Here is an 18,310-nt window from a genome sequence, read left to right as displayed (position 1 = left end):
TAGCCAAAAGGCCTTGTGCACACCTACAAGGACAGGTGCGTCGGAGGCGGCAAACCAAATGCGAATCATGAGAAGAAAAGGGTCCCGCACACTGTCTTCACTAATAGAGCAGTAGTTTTATTCCGATGACTAAAATAAATCTGAATAAAACTACTGCTCTATAAGTGAAGACAGTGTGCGGGACCCTTTTCTTCTCAGTAGCTAAAGTTTAAAATAATGGTTAAAGTGGTTAAAACAATGTGCTATACTAAAAACACCTTTGAGATGACTAAAACTAAAAGATTTCAAAAGGCTCAACATTAGCTGTCAAAATGATGACTCATATATTTATACCCACCCATAGCAGACGGGGTCCTGTTGCTCAGAGGTGAAAGACAGATCAGGGAAGATGGGTGAGAGGTGGAAATCAAACAAGCCTCCCAGAACCACGTCTCCAGGCTTGTACATTCTGTTGAGATTAAACTGAGCCTGTAACTCACAGGAGGAAGAGGAGGAGGACACAGAGGAAGACAGAGGAGAGAAGGAATGACAGAGCATCAAGTATGAAAGCAGGTGTATGTGTAGAGTTACTAGAGAAGCCCTCATGTCTGTCCTGCTCTGTCTAACCCCCTCCTCCTCTCTAAAGCCATTGTCCAGTTGTTTTATACGTTTTATACGCAGTGCTGTGCCACCCCTCCAATGTATATGGAAACCTTTCACAACAGCCATCAGCAATGTGCCATCCCCTGTGTGTGTGTGTGTGTGTGTGTGTGTGTGTGAGTGTGAGTGTGTGTGTGTGTGTGTGTGTGTGTGTGTGTGTGTGTGTGTGAGTGTGTGTGTGTGTGTGTGTGTGTGTGTGTGTGTGTGTGTGTGTGCGTGCGCGTGCGCGTGCGCGTGCGCGTGCGCGTGCGCGTGCGCGTGCGTGTGCGTGTGCGTGTGTGTGTGTGCGTGCGCGTGCGCGTGCGTGTGTGTGTGTGTGCGTGCGCGTGCGCGTGCGCGTGCGCGTGCGTGTGCGTGTGCGTGTGTGTGTGTGCGTGCGCGTGCGCGTGCGTGTGCGTGTGTGTGTGTGTGCGTGCGCGTGCGCGTGCGTGTGTGTGTGTGTGTGTGTGTGTGTGTGTGTGTGTGTGTGCCACCTTACGGAATAATCTTTCACAACACACCCACCTGAGCAGAGGCAGAAGTGGAGGCCGCCGGGCTTAGCATACATTATGTGCCATTTTGAGAACTCCACATGTCAGTAAATTGTCAGAAGGTTTGTCAGTGAGAAAGGAGGGCATTTGCAAAGGTGTTATGTATGTATGTATGTATGTATGTATGTATGTATGTATGTATGTATGTATGTATGTATGTATGTATGTATGTATGTATGTATGTATGTATGTATGTATGTATGTGTGTGTGTGTGTGTGTGTGTGTGTGTGTGTGTGTATGTATGTATGTATGTATGTATGTGTGTGTGTGTGTGTGTGTGTGTGTGTGTGTGTGTGTGTGTATGTATACATGTATGTATGTACTGTATAGGGTATTTATTTTCAAATATTATGTCCCCGTTTGAAAACAGTTCAGACACCACTGCTGCTCTGATACTATCACCTTTTTCATTGTGATAAATAATTAACTTTGTCCATCATTAATAATAGTTAATGTTCTTCACAATGGCTACATAAAGCAGTGGTTCCCAAACGGTGGGTCGGGACCCATTTTAGGGTCATGGCTCCATGCATTTTTATGGTTCGAGAGTAAATATCTCTTTATTTAAGAATTAAGAATTAAAAGAATTAAAAATAAAATCTAAAAGCTTGTGAGTGGCTATTTTCAGTGGTTTGGGTCCCAGAGAGACATAACATTTCGAGTGAGAAAAAAAAATGAATAAATGAGTTTTCATTGTGAAACCAATTAACTTGTCCACTGTAGGTAATATAGTTTATTATAATGAATATAATGTCTCTGAAAGTGCTTTACAATGGGGACACTCTGAAATGATGGCACCAGTAAACACATGGATTATATTTATTTCATGCTTTTATTGTGGAGACTCGGTACAAGGAGGCAAGGAAGCAACCAGGTGCTCAGGAGGTGCACTACAACATATATAGTAAAAAGGTGCTCCACACACACAAAAAAGCGGAGATCCGGGCACACTTCATAGTTAAAAAGGAGGAAAACTTTATTAAACCTATACCTAAGTCAGTGAGAGTTGAATCACACATTCCACTCAACGAGAACATGTTTATGCACGCCGTACACACACAGGACGTAATCTTTCAGAACATAGGCATAGTCACACCACTTGAAATTAAAAAGTTTGAGAAAGACTGCACACTAAATGGAACAGAGCCTTTATCATCGGTAACACCTGTGAAGGAAGTCGGAAGAGGCCCAGAATGGCGTGTATGCATAGAGCCTATTGCTGCTGCTATGTCTTGGTGGCAGCTCGACCCATGATGGCCTTCTTAGTGTTTCTCTCAGGTTTTAAAAGCATTATATAACACTTTGGTCCAAACAGTGCCAGCAAGAGGCCAAAGCTAGATGCTAAAATAGCAAATACTTCGACTACATCTGCATATTTGCCTGGAGAGCTGATATATGCTGGGATGAAGGCTATCCACACGGCACAGAAGATCAACATGCTGAAGGTGATCAACTTGGCTTCATTGAAGTTGTCCGGAAGATTCCTTGCCATGAATGCTAGGAGGAAGCTGACGAGTGCCAGTAAACCAATATAACCTAGTAACACTGCAAAACCAACTGTTGATCCCACCGCACACTCATAGACTATCTTATCACTGTTGTATTCCGTGTTTTTATGAGGAGTCGGTGAGGCAGACACAAGCCACGCTGTGCAGATTATTGCCTGGATGGAAGTAAGAGTAAGAACTGTTCCTCTCTGCTGTATAGTTCCGAAGAACTTCATGATGTCTGAACTCCCAGGCTTGGAGGCCTTGAACACAGCCAACACCACCATAGTCTTTACCAGGATACACGAGACACACAGCACAAAGCTGATCCCAAATGCTGCATGCCTCAGCTGACAAGTCCAGAGTCTGGGGCGGCCAATAAACAGAAGTGAGCATGAGAAACATAGTATGAGTGACAACAATAGTTGAAAGCTGAGTTCTGAGTTGTTGGCGCGCACCATGGGCGTGTCTCTGTGATACATGAAGATTCCTAGGACAATGGCACAGATAATTGTGCCTAGCAATGAGATGGTTGTCAAGGAGATACCCAAGGGCTCGTGGTAGGAGAGGAACTCCACACTCTTAGGGACACAGTGGTCACGTTGGGGACTGGACCAGAAGTCCTCTGGACAACTGGTGCACTCTGTAGAGTCTAAGAAAGAAGAGAATAGAATGGACAGACAAGTATCAGCCTAAAGATAACGTACTCTACCTAGCCAAATAATTTGAACCTACCAGTCTCATTGCTGATCTCTCCCTCAGAGCAAGGGATGCAGTCAAAGCAGCAGACAGGTTCTCCTTTCCTTCTGGCCAGACGGGTTCCAGGGGAACAACTCTCACTGCACACTGACCGAGGAGGCTACGGAGGAAAGTAACAATGATCAATTTCAGTCCAATCTAAATTACATTCACATCATGAGCTCCACATGAGCTATTTTAGAAAGCCTAAGTGACCTTTGTGGATTCAAAGCTCCAGAAGATTCTGTCTTCATCGAGGATGAGTTCTTCACCTGCGGAGGCTGACTTCTTCACCACACCTACAGTGTGAACCTCTGCGCTTCCATCTGGGAGCCACACCCAGTTCAATATATCATATATTGGTAAAGCATCGCCATTCTCATCAAATGATACTTGATCACCAAATGACGTGGTGAAGTTGACCTTTTCCAGGTAATACGCAAGCTAGAAATGGCAATGAGCAGAATTATGAAGAGCCAAATACTTTAACAAGCCAGACTATAATTACATTGAGAGACAACCCATTCGGACTGTACATTTACTGTCAGGCAATTCATGTTACTTCACTACAAGACAATTAATTATACTTGACTGACTGATGTCCATAATGCATTCGTATTCTGAAGTCTGAATCAATCTAGAAAGATTAGCAGCAAGCAGTGGTGGAAAGTAACTAAGTACTTTTACTTAAGTGCTGTACCTAAGTACAATTTTGAGGTATTTGTACTTTACTTGAGTATTTCCAATTTCCAGTACTTTTACTTCTACTCCACTACATCTCAGGGCCAAATATTTTACTTTTATTCCACTACAATCATTAGTTACTAGTTACTTTGGAGATTTTAATTTTGATTAGAAAACATACATTAACCACTTCAACCCTATACATTTCGGCCATTTGAAAATAGCCGATCGACAAGCTCACAATGCGCCGCAACGCGACACATTGTGAGCTTGTAGATCTGCTATTTTCAATAGATTTTGTACACATTTTGAACTTGTGAAATGGGACATTCTGCAATATGAGTACTTTTACTTTTAGTACTTCAAGTACATTTTGATGCCGATACTTTTGTACTTTTACTCAAGTACATTTTCAATTCCGTACTTTTACTTGTAACGGAGTAGTTCTAAATTGCAGTATTGGTGCTTCACACCTGCCATGGCTGGACTGTCTGCAACGTGGCACAGCTGTGCCCAGTGAAAGGCCCTCTTCCTGGCACACACTGCAACATGTCATGGAGAGCGTGGGCCACAGCATACACAGCCTTGTACACGCAGTACTCTGCCCTGAGGTTAGAAACGTCCAGAAGTGCAGTCCCTGATGTCGCCAGGTCCTCTTGCCCAGTACACACGCTTCCACCAGCATCCGCCCACTCCGACGGTAGGGGGGGAAATTTACACTGAAACGTGTGCTCCCAAAACTGCCGCGCCTGGAGAAACAAAATGAAAAATGTATTAATTCATTCGCCGCAATCGCTGCCATCTAGTGGCTTATTTCAAACTCGAGAAACCCCACCAATGTAAGTCAAACAGTGTTGTTTTGAAAGTCGTTCACCCGGAAACGGAAGACAGGAGGTGTTCAAATCGGCTGTGTAACATGTTATTGAATTCACCCAAAACGTACATTTTGTAACCGCGATCATAAACGCTTTAGTTATGAGCCGCAAATCAAGCTTGTTTTTCAGCTTGGATAACAAATACGAAGATTAAAAAAAATCCGTTCCCATAATCATAAGCCCGCTTTTCTTTTTTTTCCTGTTTACTTCCATCGCACGGCAACCCGAGCAACACAAACCGAACAGCGTTATGAAATGCAATCAATAAATATATTTAAAAGAAATATGTCAGAAGACGATCTAGGCAGTGAGTGAGTTAACAGAAATATCATTATTATGTAAGAACAGACATGACTTTGGAATTGCAGCTCCAGTGCTAAATTAAAAAAAGCCTTACTATTGAACTTTCATGGCTGTTGTTGGGGTCACTTCCTGGATGTATTTTAGACAAGAAGTCCTTGTAACCTGGTAACACTCCACGACGGACGTCAATGCCCAGCATGCCTCTCAGGTACGGCATGAACTCTGGAGTCTGGAGATTAGCGTCGTTTGTCCAGGCCACGTCGCCTATCCACTGCAGACCTGTGACATTCTGCCTCACCACCTGGTGATTGTGAGTTGATATTGTATTAGGCAGCAGTGTTGGAAAGTGTGGGGTGCATCAGGCCTGGACTGGCCACATAACACACCAGACATTAAGTCCGGTGGTGGGGCTGATCAGTAGTGGGCCGGGTGGTGGGCCGGTCTGCGTCTGTTAAATTAGTTGTCTGTTTCAGTGTAGTTGTCTGTTGGTTGTGTATCATTTATGTTGTTCTGTAAAAGTGCTGGTATTAAGGGGCTATGTATTTCAAGTATGTGCCTCAACCCGAAAAGTCAGTGTACCTGCGCTCTGGTTGTGGTGGGCCAGTCTGGGCCAAAAAATGTCAGTGCCGAATTTTTGTCTCAGTCCAGCCCTGGGGTGCATACGTTGGTTAGACAGTCCGATAGGCATTAGTCCGACAACACCGTGGACGGTTAAAACTGACCCGTGGCTCCCGACAAGCATAGCAGGTTAAAACTAACCCGTGGCTCCCGAAATGCATGGCAGGTTAAAACTAACCCGAGGTTATAGGTTTAGGGTTTGGTTTTGGGTATAGGGTGTCGGACTAATGCCTGCCACGTCGGACCAAACGCATGCACCGGTTAAACTGTATCGTTACACCCCTAATATTCAACAAGCCTATAACCTCCTCTATGAGATCAACCATGTAGTTCCCGTAGGCGAAGGCGATGGCCACGCGAGCTGTGGACGTTTTCATCACACCGACGATCCTCCGCAGCTCAGCGGGGTCGCTGTCCAGGGCCAGACCCTCCGAGTAGGCCAGGCAACCCAGACCGGACCGAGCCAGGTCCGACTGGAGGAGTCGCGCAGCGTTGCCGCCATACTCGTCGTCGATGTACAGAACTCCTACCCAGGTCCACTTGAACCGCCTTATAATCTGCAGCACAGCTTCCACCTGATAAAATAAGAGATTTATTTTTTTAGATTATTAGATTAATAATCACGTATTGGTAAAATCAGTAGCCTGGGTTCCAGCCTGCTTTGCTGCGTTCCGTGATTTGTGACCAAATTTGACTGAGGGGCTGCCATTGGATTTTTTTTGAATTTTCGTTTTTTCATGTCATGTGAAAGCAGGGAATCATAGCTTCAAATTTACATATTGGTGGTTGGGTTGTTCAGTTTGACCCACCAGTTTTGGAGATATGGCTTATAGAGTAATGTCTTGCAGAAAAACAGCGAGTTGAGAAAACAGGCTTGAAAGGTTCACTTATGTGGACTTTAACATTACACCTAGCTACATGTTTAAGCATTTTTTTCATATTTACATATGCTCTGACACTTATTTGAGACATGCTCTAGTATGTGAAGTGTCTGCCTGTGCTCAAGTTTTTCTCCTCTGGTGAAAAGCTGGAATTTGCGCGATGACAGGCTCTCAGTCAAATCTGGTCACATTTGTTTAGTCACTCTGCTACTCAGTCTGGAAAGGGACCTATTATCTCCAAGGTAGGCGGGACATGATTGGCCTGTGGTACGGTTTGGAAAAGGAAAAAAAGAAAACACCAGTTTGACGTTGTATCAATGCACACTGCATGAGCAGCTACTGCTGTTGCCCTTCAACGTCAACCTTATCCTTCACTAAACTCACCCCACACAGCCATATCTTTGTACTATACTGAATCTGACATAGTGAACTATACTGAATCAAATTAGTGTTTACTTTTTACCGTAGGTTTTACTCTTGAGTAGAGTCTTGCGTGAGAGAAGCATGGACGGAGTGGCCCTGGCTAATGACGAATCAGCAACAACGTGGCTATGTAACATGTGACGTTATGAAATATGAGTCTGCTGCCTGCTAGCCAGACTGAGTACCGGAGTGACAAAACAAATCTCGGAACGCAGCGAGCGAAGCAGGCTGGAAAATCAGTGCATCTCCTACACAGTGAAAAGGTCCAATCGTTCTCTTTTGATGCTGTCACAAGATACCTTCCGCTCCACCACTAATACACACACAAGCACACAGGAGAGGATATAGTAGCAATCACACTCTAGCAGCCACGACTCCAGAAAATTGTTCTTATGAACAGACGGTAGAGTCTGTTCTCCTATATGGCAGTAAATGCTGGAGACCGGAAGCCAACCCTGCAGAAGTCTCTCGATGGGTGCTACACCAGAATGCTGCGTGCAGCACTCAACATCAGTATGAGCACACATGTTACCAACACAAATCTGTTTGATGGAATGCCAAGGGTGAGCCAGAAAAGACACCAAGAGCTGCCAGCCAGCAAACTAGTGCTGTGGGAACCAACACACGGGCACCGGTCACGAGGACGTCCCACATTAACATATGTGGATGTAGGCCTACTCAAGAACGACGCAGGAGCGCAAAGCACCAACGAGCTGGCCAGATGTATGGAGAACCGGGATGACTGGAAGCAACGATGGAGGTCTCGTCTGAGGACCCCTGGACCCTGACTACTTCAAATGGATGTTTTTGTCGAGTATGTGGAACATGAACTAGTTACCAACAACACGTCTATTGTCAGCTAGTGGAAGTTCACCTGGAATGCATTACTGGGGATTGTTCTGAAGAAGGAAGGGAACTGCTTCCGGTCGCTAAGACTGGAGCTCAAGGCATGGTAACTGACCTGTGAAAAGAACAAACACATACATGCTGCAACTGCGGCCTGACTCTCTGAGCTTCTGGAACTAAGGCCCCATTTACACTGGCAGACAAATCTAGCCTGAATCAGATCTGTGCCACATCCAGATTGAATTCCGATTCAAAATGAGTTTAAATGAGTCTAACATGTCACATGACTCATTTAAGGCGAGACATGGCAGGTGAAATCATGATTTTTCAATTTGGGGATTTTGTGCTATTTTGCTTCCTAAACATGTTTTCTTTCAAACTAAAGCAAAATAAACATTCAAAATACAGATTTAGATTTATTTTAGTAGTTTATTTTAGTCAATGAGATGCTTGCTGGGTGAAAATCCACCCTCTCTATTTTCATGATTGGTTGTTGGTACAAAGGAAGTGACCATATTTTGATCAAACCACAGTCAGCTCGAGGTCCAGACCTTTCCAATGATTTCCAAGTCCAAGCATTATGTATAGATCACAGTGATTGATACATAATATTTAATCTTACTTGTTATCCAATGTAAAATCATCTTAATATCACACCAAAAGTCCCCTTTTACCATTAAAGGGAAATCTGCTATATCTTTCAAGAAATATATGGGGACAAAATAATGTGAAAATAATAATATATTCAAAGATTTGCACACATTTTTTCTAAATATTTTCAAAAATATATTTCTTATTTTAGCCATACTATCGTCATGTTTTAAAATAAATGGAAAATGTCAATACACACACACACTCTGTCCATTGTCAATGGCGTTTTTAATGTTTGTCTAGACAAGACAAACATTACAACAACAATAAAGGTCCAGGATGAATCAATCGTGGAACACGGATGCATTGAGCTCTGACCTTATGAGAACGTGGCTCATGCCTCCATTCTAAATCTCCCTGCTCCACTCACATGCTCTGCCTGCACGTAAATACAGTAATATCTGCTCTGCCTTTAAAGCTTAAAAATACAGTCGACATTGTACATCATATCATAATTGTAAATGAGCAAATAACCAACATTAAGTACATCATTTGCTGTCGGGGTAGACACCTTGCATCCATATTCTAACTCGTTGTGCTTTGTGTTTCTTCGTAATTTAGTGCCCTACTTGATCATACTACATACGTCACTTCAAATGTATCAAAAGTAGCAGATCTACAAGCGCGAATTGTGGCACGAAGCGAGACTTTTATAGAGCTTGTAAATCTGCTACCTAATTTTGCTAAATTTGAATTTGAATTCTGAAAAGTAACCGTTTTGAGGTTTTCCACCCGACAGAGACGATCAATCTATCAAATAGGTGATGGTAAAAAAAAAAGAAATCCGAGTATGAAACTTACCAGGGGCACTCTGTACAAACCTAATATCCTAGAGATGGTGATGGAAGCTATGGAGGTGGCGTCGCCCACGATGCAGAGCAGCGGCGAGCCGACGCAGCTCTCGTCCAGTCGAAAGCGCTCCTCTCTCCCGCTGATGAGCGAGAACGCCGAGCGGAACGCCACGCCCAGCGTGAGGCAGCTGTCGTAGATGCTGTAGCCCAGCGTGACGTTGGGCAGAAGGCCGGGGTTCCTGTTGATCTCGTCGATGGCAAAAGGCATGGTCTGGGCCCAGCGGTACCATCCAATGTGGAAACTATAACACACACATGACACAACGTCACTATAGGCATGGTCTGGGCCCAGCGGTACCATCCAATGTGGAAACTATAACACACACATGGCACACAACGTCACTATAGGCATGGTCTGGGCCCAGCGGTACCATCCGATGTGGAAACTATAACACACACATGATACAACGTCACTATAGGCATGGTCTGGGCCCAGTGGTACCATCCGATGTGGAAACTATAACACACACATGACACAACGTCACTATAGGCATGGTCTGGGCCCAGTGGTACCATCCGATGTGGAAACTATAACACACACATGACACAACGTCACTATAGGCATGGTCTGGGCCCAGCAGTACCATCCGATGTGGACACTATAACACACACATGACACAACGTCACTATAGGCATGGTCTGGGCCCAGTGGTACCATCCGATGTGGAAACTATCTGTCTATTGTGCTTTTTTCTTATTATACAGTATATTTTCGTCCTCTCACTGTCCCTGTATTTTATCTGTATTCTAATGTTTAAGATCTGCATGTTCAATATGATACGTTTTTTCTTTAAACAAACAAAAAAAAAAAGAGCGAGGGCGAGATGGATAATGGGCGGCGGTACCTGTTACAGTCGAAATGCACGGCATTATTATTGAATTGCATTGGTACTTTATAGCACCTTTTGTTACATTAACAGTACAGATAAGTATGTAAATCTGTCCCCTAAAGATACAGTATGTCACGATGGAAAACTGGAGAGAATATTTGCTTCCATTCGGACAGGCTGAAAATAACTTGGCATTTAACTAAGCCATACTTAAACCCCATGCAGCATTTATGTCGTGGGAGGAGCATTCACCAAACATAGCAGATCTACAAGTTCACAATGTGTCACGATGTGACGCATTGTGAGCCTGTAGATTTTCCGTGAAGAGACTTGGGGCTCCATTTTCGTCACCGATAAACCCCTTATACCTAAACTTCTTTGCCTTTTTTTTACTATTTTGAAAAACATTTTTGAATAGTTCAACTAGCCAATCTACATTGACACGTTGTGAGCTTGTAGACTGGCCATTTTAACTATTCAAAAATGTTTTGCAAAATAGTAAAAAAAAGGCAAAGAAGTTCAGGGATAAGGGGTTTAGCGGTGACGGAAATGGAGCCCTTGGTGTACTGTATGCTGAAAAAGAACGCGCACACAGTACAGTTTAACCTGCGTGTCCATTTTACTAAGCACAGAGGGTCTAAGTGGTTAAACTGAAAGGACATTTGATATTATCAAAGTGTTCTGAAGCACCCCCAGCCAGGACTTGTGTCAAGGCACCCTAGGGTGACACAGTAGCACCCGCGTTGAGAAACCCTGCACTGTAACCTTATTGCCTGTGTCAAAATATCAACTAAGCCTATTCCGTATATTCATTAAAACAAGTCCTCTGTTCTCCTCGACTATACTTATTACCGTACCCATATATTCATTAAAACAAGTCCCCTGTTCTCTTCAAATAAGCCTACCGCATACCATAGGGTGACCAGAATCCCCCCTTTGCGTGGGACAGTCCCTCATTGCCAAGACTTTTCAGTCCTCCCACAAATTGAGACCCTATGCCATGCACATTGTGACTGCCAGGCAGCAGTGGTCAAATGCCCTAATAGCTATAGTCCCCTAGTAGTTGGCTTCCTGTTGTGAAGCTCTCAATTCGTGAAAGATGTGTTTTTAAACACATTGAAATAACATGAGAAATATCCCCCTAGGCTACAGTACCAAGTCGGCCATATTACCACCCACATGACCAGAACAGGGACGTGCAGAGAGTGTTACAGAGGCAGGGGCTGAAATCCCGTAAGAGGGCACTTTTGGACAAAGATAGCGAAAATAGCAGATCTAGATCAACGTTTGCACTACTCTATGCCGAATTGAAGTGGACTCTGTCCCAGACTTTTTTTTTTTCTCCCTGGAAATAAAAACATCCGGGTTTCCGAGGCTACTTAACCCATTCTGGGCGGGAACCCCTTTTGCATTATGTTACATTATACTTTAGCTATTGAAAATAGCAGATCTACAAGATACAACTTGTAGGTCTGCTATTTTTGAAAAGTCGTGAAAATAAGCCTCAAATCTTTGAATAATACTGTTTTTAACTCAAATCTTTGCTTCTGGGCGGGGTCCCTGGAACAACATCATTTTCAGATGGGGGTCGGCGGCCAAATACAGATACTTTTTGGGGTCCTTGACATGAAATATTGAGCACCACTGATATAGAAACATGAGGTTTTTCAGAAAACTCTCATGATTTAGAAGACATTTTTTTTTATTTCGACGTCAGGCCAAATGAAGTAATAAGTTGCTAACCAGGTGTTGGTTGTGATGTATGTGTGATAGATACCCACCCATAGCATGTGGGCTCTTGTGGCTCGGAGGTGAAGGGTAGCTCAGGGAAGAGGGAGGAGAAGTGGATGGGAAACAAGCCTCCCAGAACCACGTCTCCAGGCTTGTACATTCTGTTGAGGTTCAACTGAGCCTGTAACTCACAGGAGGAGGAAGAGGAGGAGGATGCAGAGGAAGACAGAGGAGAGGAGGAATGACAGAACAACATCAAGTATGAAAGCAGGTGCATGTGTCGAGAAGCCCTCATGTCCTCCACTGTAGTGCCTGCCTGACGCCCACCTTTCCCCCAAATCCTGTGTCCTGTTGTGACGTTTTATAGACCGTGCCGTGCCCAGTGCCACCCCCCCCCCCCCCCCTCCCCTGGCTGTTCCAACGTGTGCCATTACGTAATGTGGGCAGAGCCAGAAGAGTACCCGTAGGGGCAGGGCACGACATAACATTAACCCATTTTGGGCGGGAACCCCTTTTGGTGTTAGCATTATGTTATGCTTTAGCTATTGAAAAATAGCAGATCTACAAGCTCATAGCGCGCCACCGAGTGGCGCGCTATGAGCTTGTAGGTCTGCTATTTTTTTTAAATCGAAGAACGACTGACATAGAAACATAGCTTTTTCAGAAAAAAGCCTTTTTTAGATTTTGATCTCATATGTATCTTCATATGATTGGTCCTCACTAATGTTCATGATTAAATACCAATATTTGTTTTCTATTCAGTCTGTGTCTCATAGGAGGGCTGTGGGCACAGTTCAGATACCCGTCCACCAGTGACATCATCGTTAGGCAAATACGTTTTAAACAAGATTTAAGATTTATTTTGTCGTGAGAACGATGGCTTCCATTTTCGTATTGCAACTTTTCAGGAATAGAAAGCCTGCAGTTTCTATAGAGGGTATGCATAAAGTGAATGGCAAATCGAGTGGCAAATCGAGTGGCAAAGTGAGTGGCAAAGTGAGTTTAACATCGTTTAACGTCGTTTAATGCAATCAGATAGGACTTTTCTGTTTGGATGTATGGGCTGTCAAGGCCAGAAAGTAGTTTTTTGGCACACTGGATTCCCCATCGATGATGTCACTGGTGGACGGGTTTCTGAACTGCCCACAGACCTCCTATGAAACACAGACTGAGTGGGGAATTAGTTTTTGGCATTTTACCATATAATTCATGTAATTATGAAGGTTGGTAGGTTGAAAAGTGCTGAAGTGGTCCTTTAAAGATTAATGATTATGATAGTTCGCCCCAAAACATTTTTTTTTCTTTGTTTTGTCGTATTCCTGAGCCACAAAGAAAGATTCTCTGTTGTGTCTTAAAATCTGGTCATCAAAGTATTGGCTCCATGGGGTGAGTATTCAATTGAAAATACAATACTTTCATTATAAAAAATGATGTTGTGTGTGTGTATCCTGTAATTTGCAATAATACATTTGCAACTATATTGACCCTGTAAAAAATAAATAAAAAAAGATCACATAGTGATATTTGTCAGGTGAAAGAGGCGCTGTCTCCATTGTGTTCCGGTGGTCTAGTTTTCATGAGCTTTCATTATAGTCAGGTGGTTTCACCTGACAAAAAAGATGAGAAAAACACTTTTGCCCCTGAGGAAGATTCTGAAACAATGTCCCATGGCCGTTTAGGACTGACTCGGCCGGAAACGGGAAAAAAACCACAGCAACGTTAAAGGACTTTAACCTACTTCACCTATTTTCAACGAATACCAGAACACTCGCCTCAAAACAACTAATTAATCCGGTGGAGCGGTAGAACGGTCTCTATACGTGCTATTCCTAAACGTAACCACAGTAAACTACGTATATGCCTAAACAGTTAAACCTGACCTGACTTTTTTTGCCCGGGTTTATAGTGCATCATCACATGGGGACACAGAGGGACCAGGGGCGTTTGCAGAACTGCCACAATGCAACAGAAGAAAAAAACAAAAAACAAACACGTTAACTCAATTTCATTGTAATTATTTCATTTAATTGTAATTCGCTATAGAAATTTATAATTTCTGAATGACATATTTAGCCAGTACGAGCACAAATGTCCCGTTTACTGCTATGGCGGCATCCATCTTTGTTGTGAAAAGGGAACAAATCTCTTGCAATGTCCCGCACCATATTTGCATACTGGGCCATTGTTGGTTAGAGCCTGGTTCCACACAAATCTGGTTGGTCCTCCACTATTTCGGGGTCCGCAAAGTCCTACCACAATCCCGGCAAAGGCATACAAATAATACAGTCAGCGGACTACTACGTTTATTATTCCTTTATTAACCCATTTAGGCCTGATGTCGAAATAAATAAAAAGTCTTAATTTAATTTAGTCTGGTTTTTCTATGGTCAATGTCACGTCTTGTGTGCCCTATAGAGGAACAGCTTGTTTTCCAGCTCCAGCATCTGGAAAGGTACCAGACCAGAGAGTCTCTGTGGCCCTTTTTCCACCGGGGTTGAACCGGTTCGGTTCTTTCTTCCTGCCAGATATTGAACCAGTTCAGAGTGTTTCCACTGAAAATGAGTTGGTTCTGAACCATAAATGTTCGTTCCCAATGTGAACCACAAAACGGTGGTTCAGCTTTGTAATTGCACGCAGAGCTTTGTGAACCGAGACGATATAAGTGGGTGTGTCAGTAGGTTGGAACTTGTCAGTGGGTTGGAACTTGTCAGTGGGTTGGAACTTGTCAGTGGGTTGGAACTTGGGAAGACGCAGACACACGCAACATAACATAACGTAACAGATAAACGATGCCGCAAAAAAAAGAATGGATCTATCTTCAAAGAATGTGCAATGGTCTGATGAAGAAACGGAGTGTTTGTTGTCCGTATGGGCATCTCCTGAGTTTCAGGAGAAGTTGGAGAGTACCCAGAGAAAGGCCAAATTATATTCAGCATTGGTAGAAGAGTAGGCGAAAGCTGGGTTCACTCGAACGGCAGAGCAAATAATCAATAAACTGCCTATTATGACATCATCGATGGGGCATTGGGACATAGACTTGCAAACCAGCTGTTGATCCATACAGGTTTTTTTGATAAAAAAAATATGGCATTAACAGCACGAACGCTCGCAGATATTCTATGCGATCAACCATCTTGAAAGCATGCAGGGAACAAAAATACGCTTACATTCATTGCCAATGCAAACATGAAACGATCCAAACGTACGGATGCATCACGATACAGAATCCAACTGAGGCTTGCGGGGCGTATCTGATAGTTGTAATAACTTGTAACCCTACTGTGACATCACGACCTCGTGGATACTGTTTACATCGGTTTGTGTTGTGCTTGTGCAACGCCCTCAGGGTGTCTGCGTGTATGACGGAGCCTCCTCCTTTTCAACATTTTGTGTTTAGGTACAATAGCGCCACCAAATTAACCGGGGTTCAATCTGGTGGAAATGCAGCCGGTTCGCGACCGGTTCGCAAAAAGCACCAAGGTTCGGAACCGCACTGATTCTGAACCGACGTTCTTTTGGTGGAAAGGGGGTCAGAGTGACCCACACTAGCCTAAAGCTACGAACGTAAATGCGCAGTGGTGGAAAAAGTACTGAAAAGTAAAAGTACCAATACTGCAATTTAGTTTGTTACAAGTAAAAGTATGGAATTGAAAATGTACTTGAGTAAAAGTACAAAAGTATCGGCATCAAAGTGTACTTAAAGTACTAAAAGTAAAAGTATTCATATTGCAGAATGTCCCATTTCACAAGTTCAAAATGTGTAGAAAATCTATTGAAAATGAAATGTATAGGGTTGAAGTGGTTAATGTATGTTTTCTAATCAAAATTAAAATCGCCAAAGTAACTAGTAACTAAAGTTTTCAAATAATTGTAGTGAAGTAAAAGTACAAATTTTGGCTCTGAGATGTAGTGGAGTAGAATTAAAAGTACTGGAAATTAGAAATACTCAAGTAAAATACAAAGACCTGAAAAGTGTACTTAAGTACAGTACTTAAGTAAAAGTACTTAGTCACTTTCCACCACTGTAACCGCATGATGGAGCGTACCTCATGCGTGTAATGCCGCTGATATTGTGCGGTTGCCACCGATGAGACGTCGTCCTCCCTGGCGTGCCAATTTACAACTTCCCGTGACTATACAGGCTCACGAGTCATAGTCTCCAAGCGATTCACTCCACTGGAGACTGATGCAATCTAACAGCTTTCACTGCTAAAAAGAGGTGGAACATTTTGTCTCCCGTGGGGGTCCCGGCCCTGACCCGGCCACGGCTTCCCGCGCCGGTAAAGATTTGATACATACACAGAGCGATGTGTGAGGAAGGCCATGAGCATAATGCACCATTCCCATCCTCTCTTTGAACTCCTGCCGTCTGGTAGGAGGTTCAAGACCTTATGAAGAGAGGAAGCACCAGCAGCGCGGTCGTCCGACCAACACTTTCTTCCACCAAACCCTGCATCAGGACACTGAATGCTTGCCATATACTGATCATGCTTTTCTTGCTACGGATCTGATTCCGATCATTTGAGTATCTGCCAATTCCCGATCCGATATTTATATTTTTATAGAACACGTATGCCATATCGCAATAGTACAATATCCAAAATCACAGACAATAACCAGCCTAATCTCATGATATGGATATAATATTGATACTATAGGGACATATAAAGTAGGCCTAGGCCCACACAGTGGTGTCATTGCTGTACATTGGTATCTGGAATGTATGCTGTTGCTGCAGGGTGAACTATACGGGTGTAGCATATAGTATAATGGATGTTTTATAGCTCGCTCACCCAAATTCACCGGTAACGTCACCGGCCTATTTCCGATCACCCGATCCGATCGGGACAACCCTAGTAACGTGTCATTGTTTTAGACCGGCCCATTACTAACCCTATCCCAAACCTTAACCCATAACCATAACCGCACACGGAGGTCACGGGGTGAGTCTTAACCGGCCACGTAGTCAGTCTACTCTAACGGCATGCAGGACTAATGGGCAGTCCCCAGATCACCAACAGCCCCTACTGCTTTCATACAGGGAATAGTTGCCAAAGAAGCTCTGGTGAGATATAGTGCCATTGCTACATTACACGGCATGCAGTGCACAACATTATTTTGGAGGAAGGAAGGACTGTATAAATAAATTAATTAGTAGTAGTAATAAATTAATTCAAAGCTTCGTGGGGTGTGTAATAATAAATGAATTCAAGGCTTCATGGGGTGTATATTAAATGAATTCAAGGCTTCATGGGGTATGTAATTGACAGAGAATACGAAACTTCTCCATTGATGTATGTCGTGCCCAGGTGGCCGTTATGAACGATTACGTAATGGCGGGGTTGGCACGGGGGAGGGGGGGGGGGGGGGGGGGGGGGAGATGGGGGTCACAGCACCGTTTATAAAACTTAGCAACTGTTCAGGAGGATTTAGAAAACGGGGTGAGGAGGAGGAGAATCATGATGAGGTCTTCTCTAGACACACACCCGCTTCCATACCTGTACCTGTACTTGATATTGTTCTCTTCCTTCTCTCCTATGTCTTGCTCACCTCCTTCCTCCTCCTCCTCTTCTTCCTGTGAGTTACAGGCTCGCTTGAACCTCAACAGGATCCACAAGGACGGAGACTTCATTCTGGGAGGCTTGTTCGAGATGCACCTCTCCTCCGTGTTCCCCGGGATGTCTTTCACCTCCCAGCAGCAGGACCCCGTTTGCTATGAGTGAGTATAGCCAAATGCAACAGCAAGCAAGAGAACAGGGACATTGTTTTTTAGTTTTTTGTTTATGTGTTGTTGTACCATAAGATTATTTGGTGTTTATTGTTTTACAAGGATCCATATCTCTGCTCTCGGGAAGAAACCACCAAAGGAAATGAAGAAAAACATATACATATATACTTAAAGATAAAAAAGGGGGTCCAAGGCACTCTGTTCCAGTGAAGTGAAGAAGCCTTTATTTTATTGTATTAATAGTGTCAGAACAATAAATGTCAGCAGTGACATTGATGCTCTGACACTTGCTCTGACACTATCGTGCTGACATTGATTATACTGACACAGTGACACTGATTGTTTTTGTTTTCAATCATGATGATGATTTAACTTTGGTCGCTATATAATGACGTCTTGTTGCATTGTGCATAACTCTATGGGACCCTGACGAAGGCTTGTAGCCGAAACGCGTTGGTCCTACCATTTTTTAATGATCTTTGCCATGCCATAAA

The 18,310-nt window shown here is 43.5% G+C and overlaps 2 protein-coding genes across 2 annotated transcripts in view; one reads left to right on the top strand and one right to left on the bottom strand.

Annotated features, from left to right (window-relative positions):
• LOC306923894 (extracellular calcium-sensing receptor-like) overlaps positions 1-18,310 on the top strand; it is a gene marked incomplete at both ends in the record, with an annotated part of 92,345 nt that overhangs the window by 62,822 nt on the left and 11,213 nt on the right. The window lies entirely within an intron of this gene.
• On the bottom strand, positions 2,396-17,720 carry LOC306923187 (extracellular calcium-sensing receptor-like; the record flags this gene model as incomplete). Its single annotated transcript, XM_079501215.1, has 8 exons — positions 2,396-3,309; positions 3,393-3,516; positions 3,612-3,839; positions 4,553-4,828; positions 5,352-5,558; positions 6,181-6,450; positions 9,478-9,769; positions 17,593-17,720. 8 exons carry the CDS (start codon positions 17,718-17,720, stop codon positions 2,396-2,398), a joined length of 2,439 nt encoding a protein of 812 aa, XP_079357341.1.

Source organism: Electrona antarctica (assembly GCF_951216825.1).
Source record: "Electrona antarctica genome assembly, chromosome: 5".
Taxonomy (NCBI): domain Eukaryota; kingdom Metazoa; phylum Chordata; class Actinopteri; order Myctophiformes; family Myctophidae; genus Electrona; species Electrona antarctica.
Note: the sequence above shows the minus strand (reverse complement) of the source record. Positions and strands in the feature narration are given on the sequence as shown.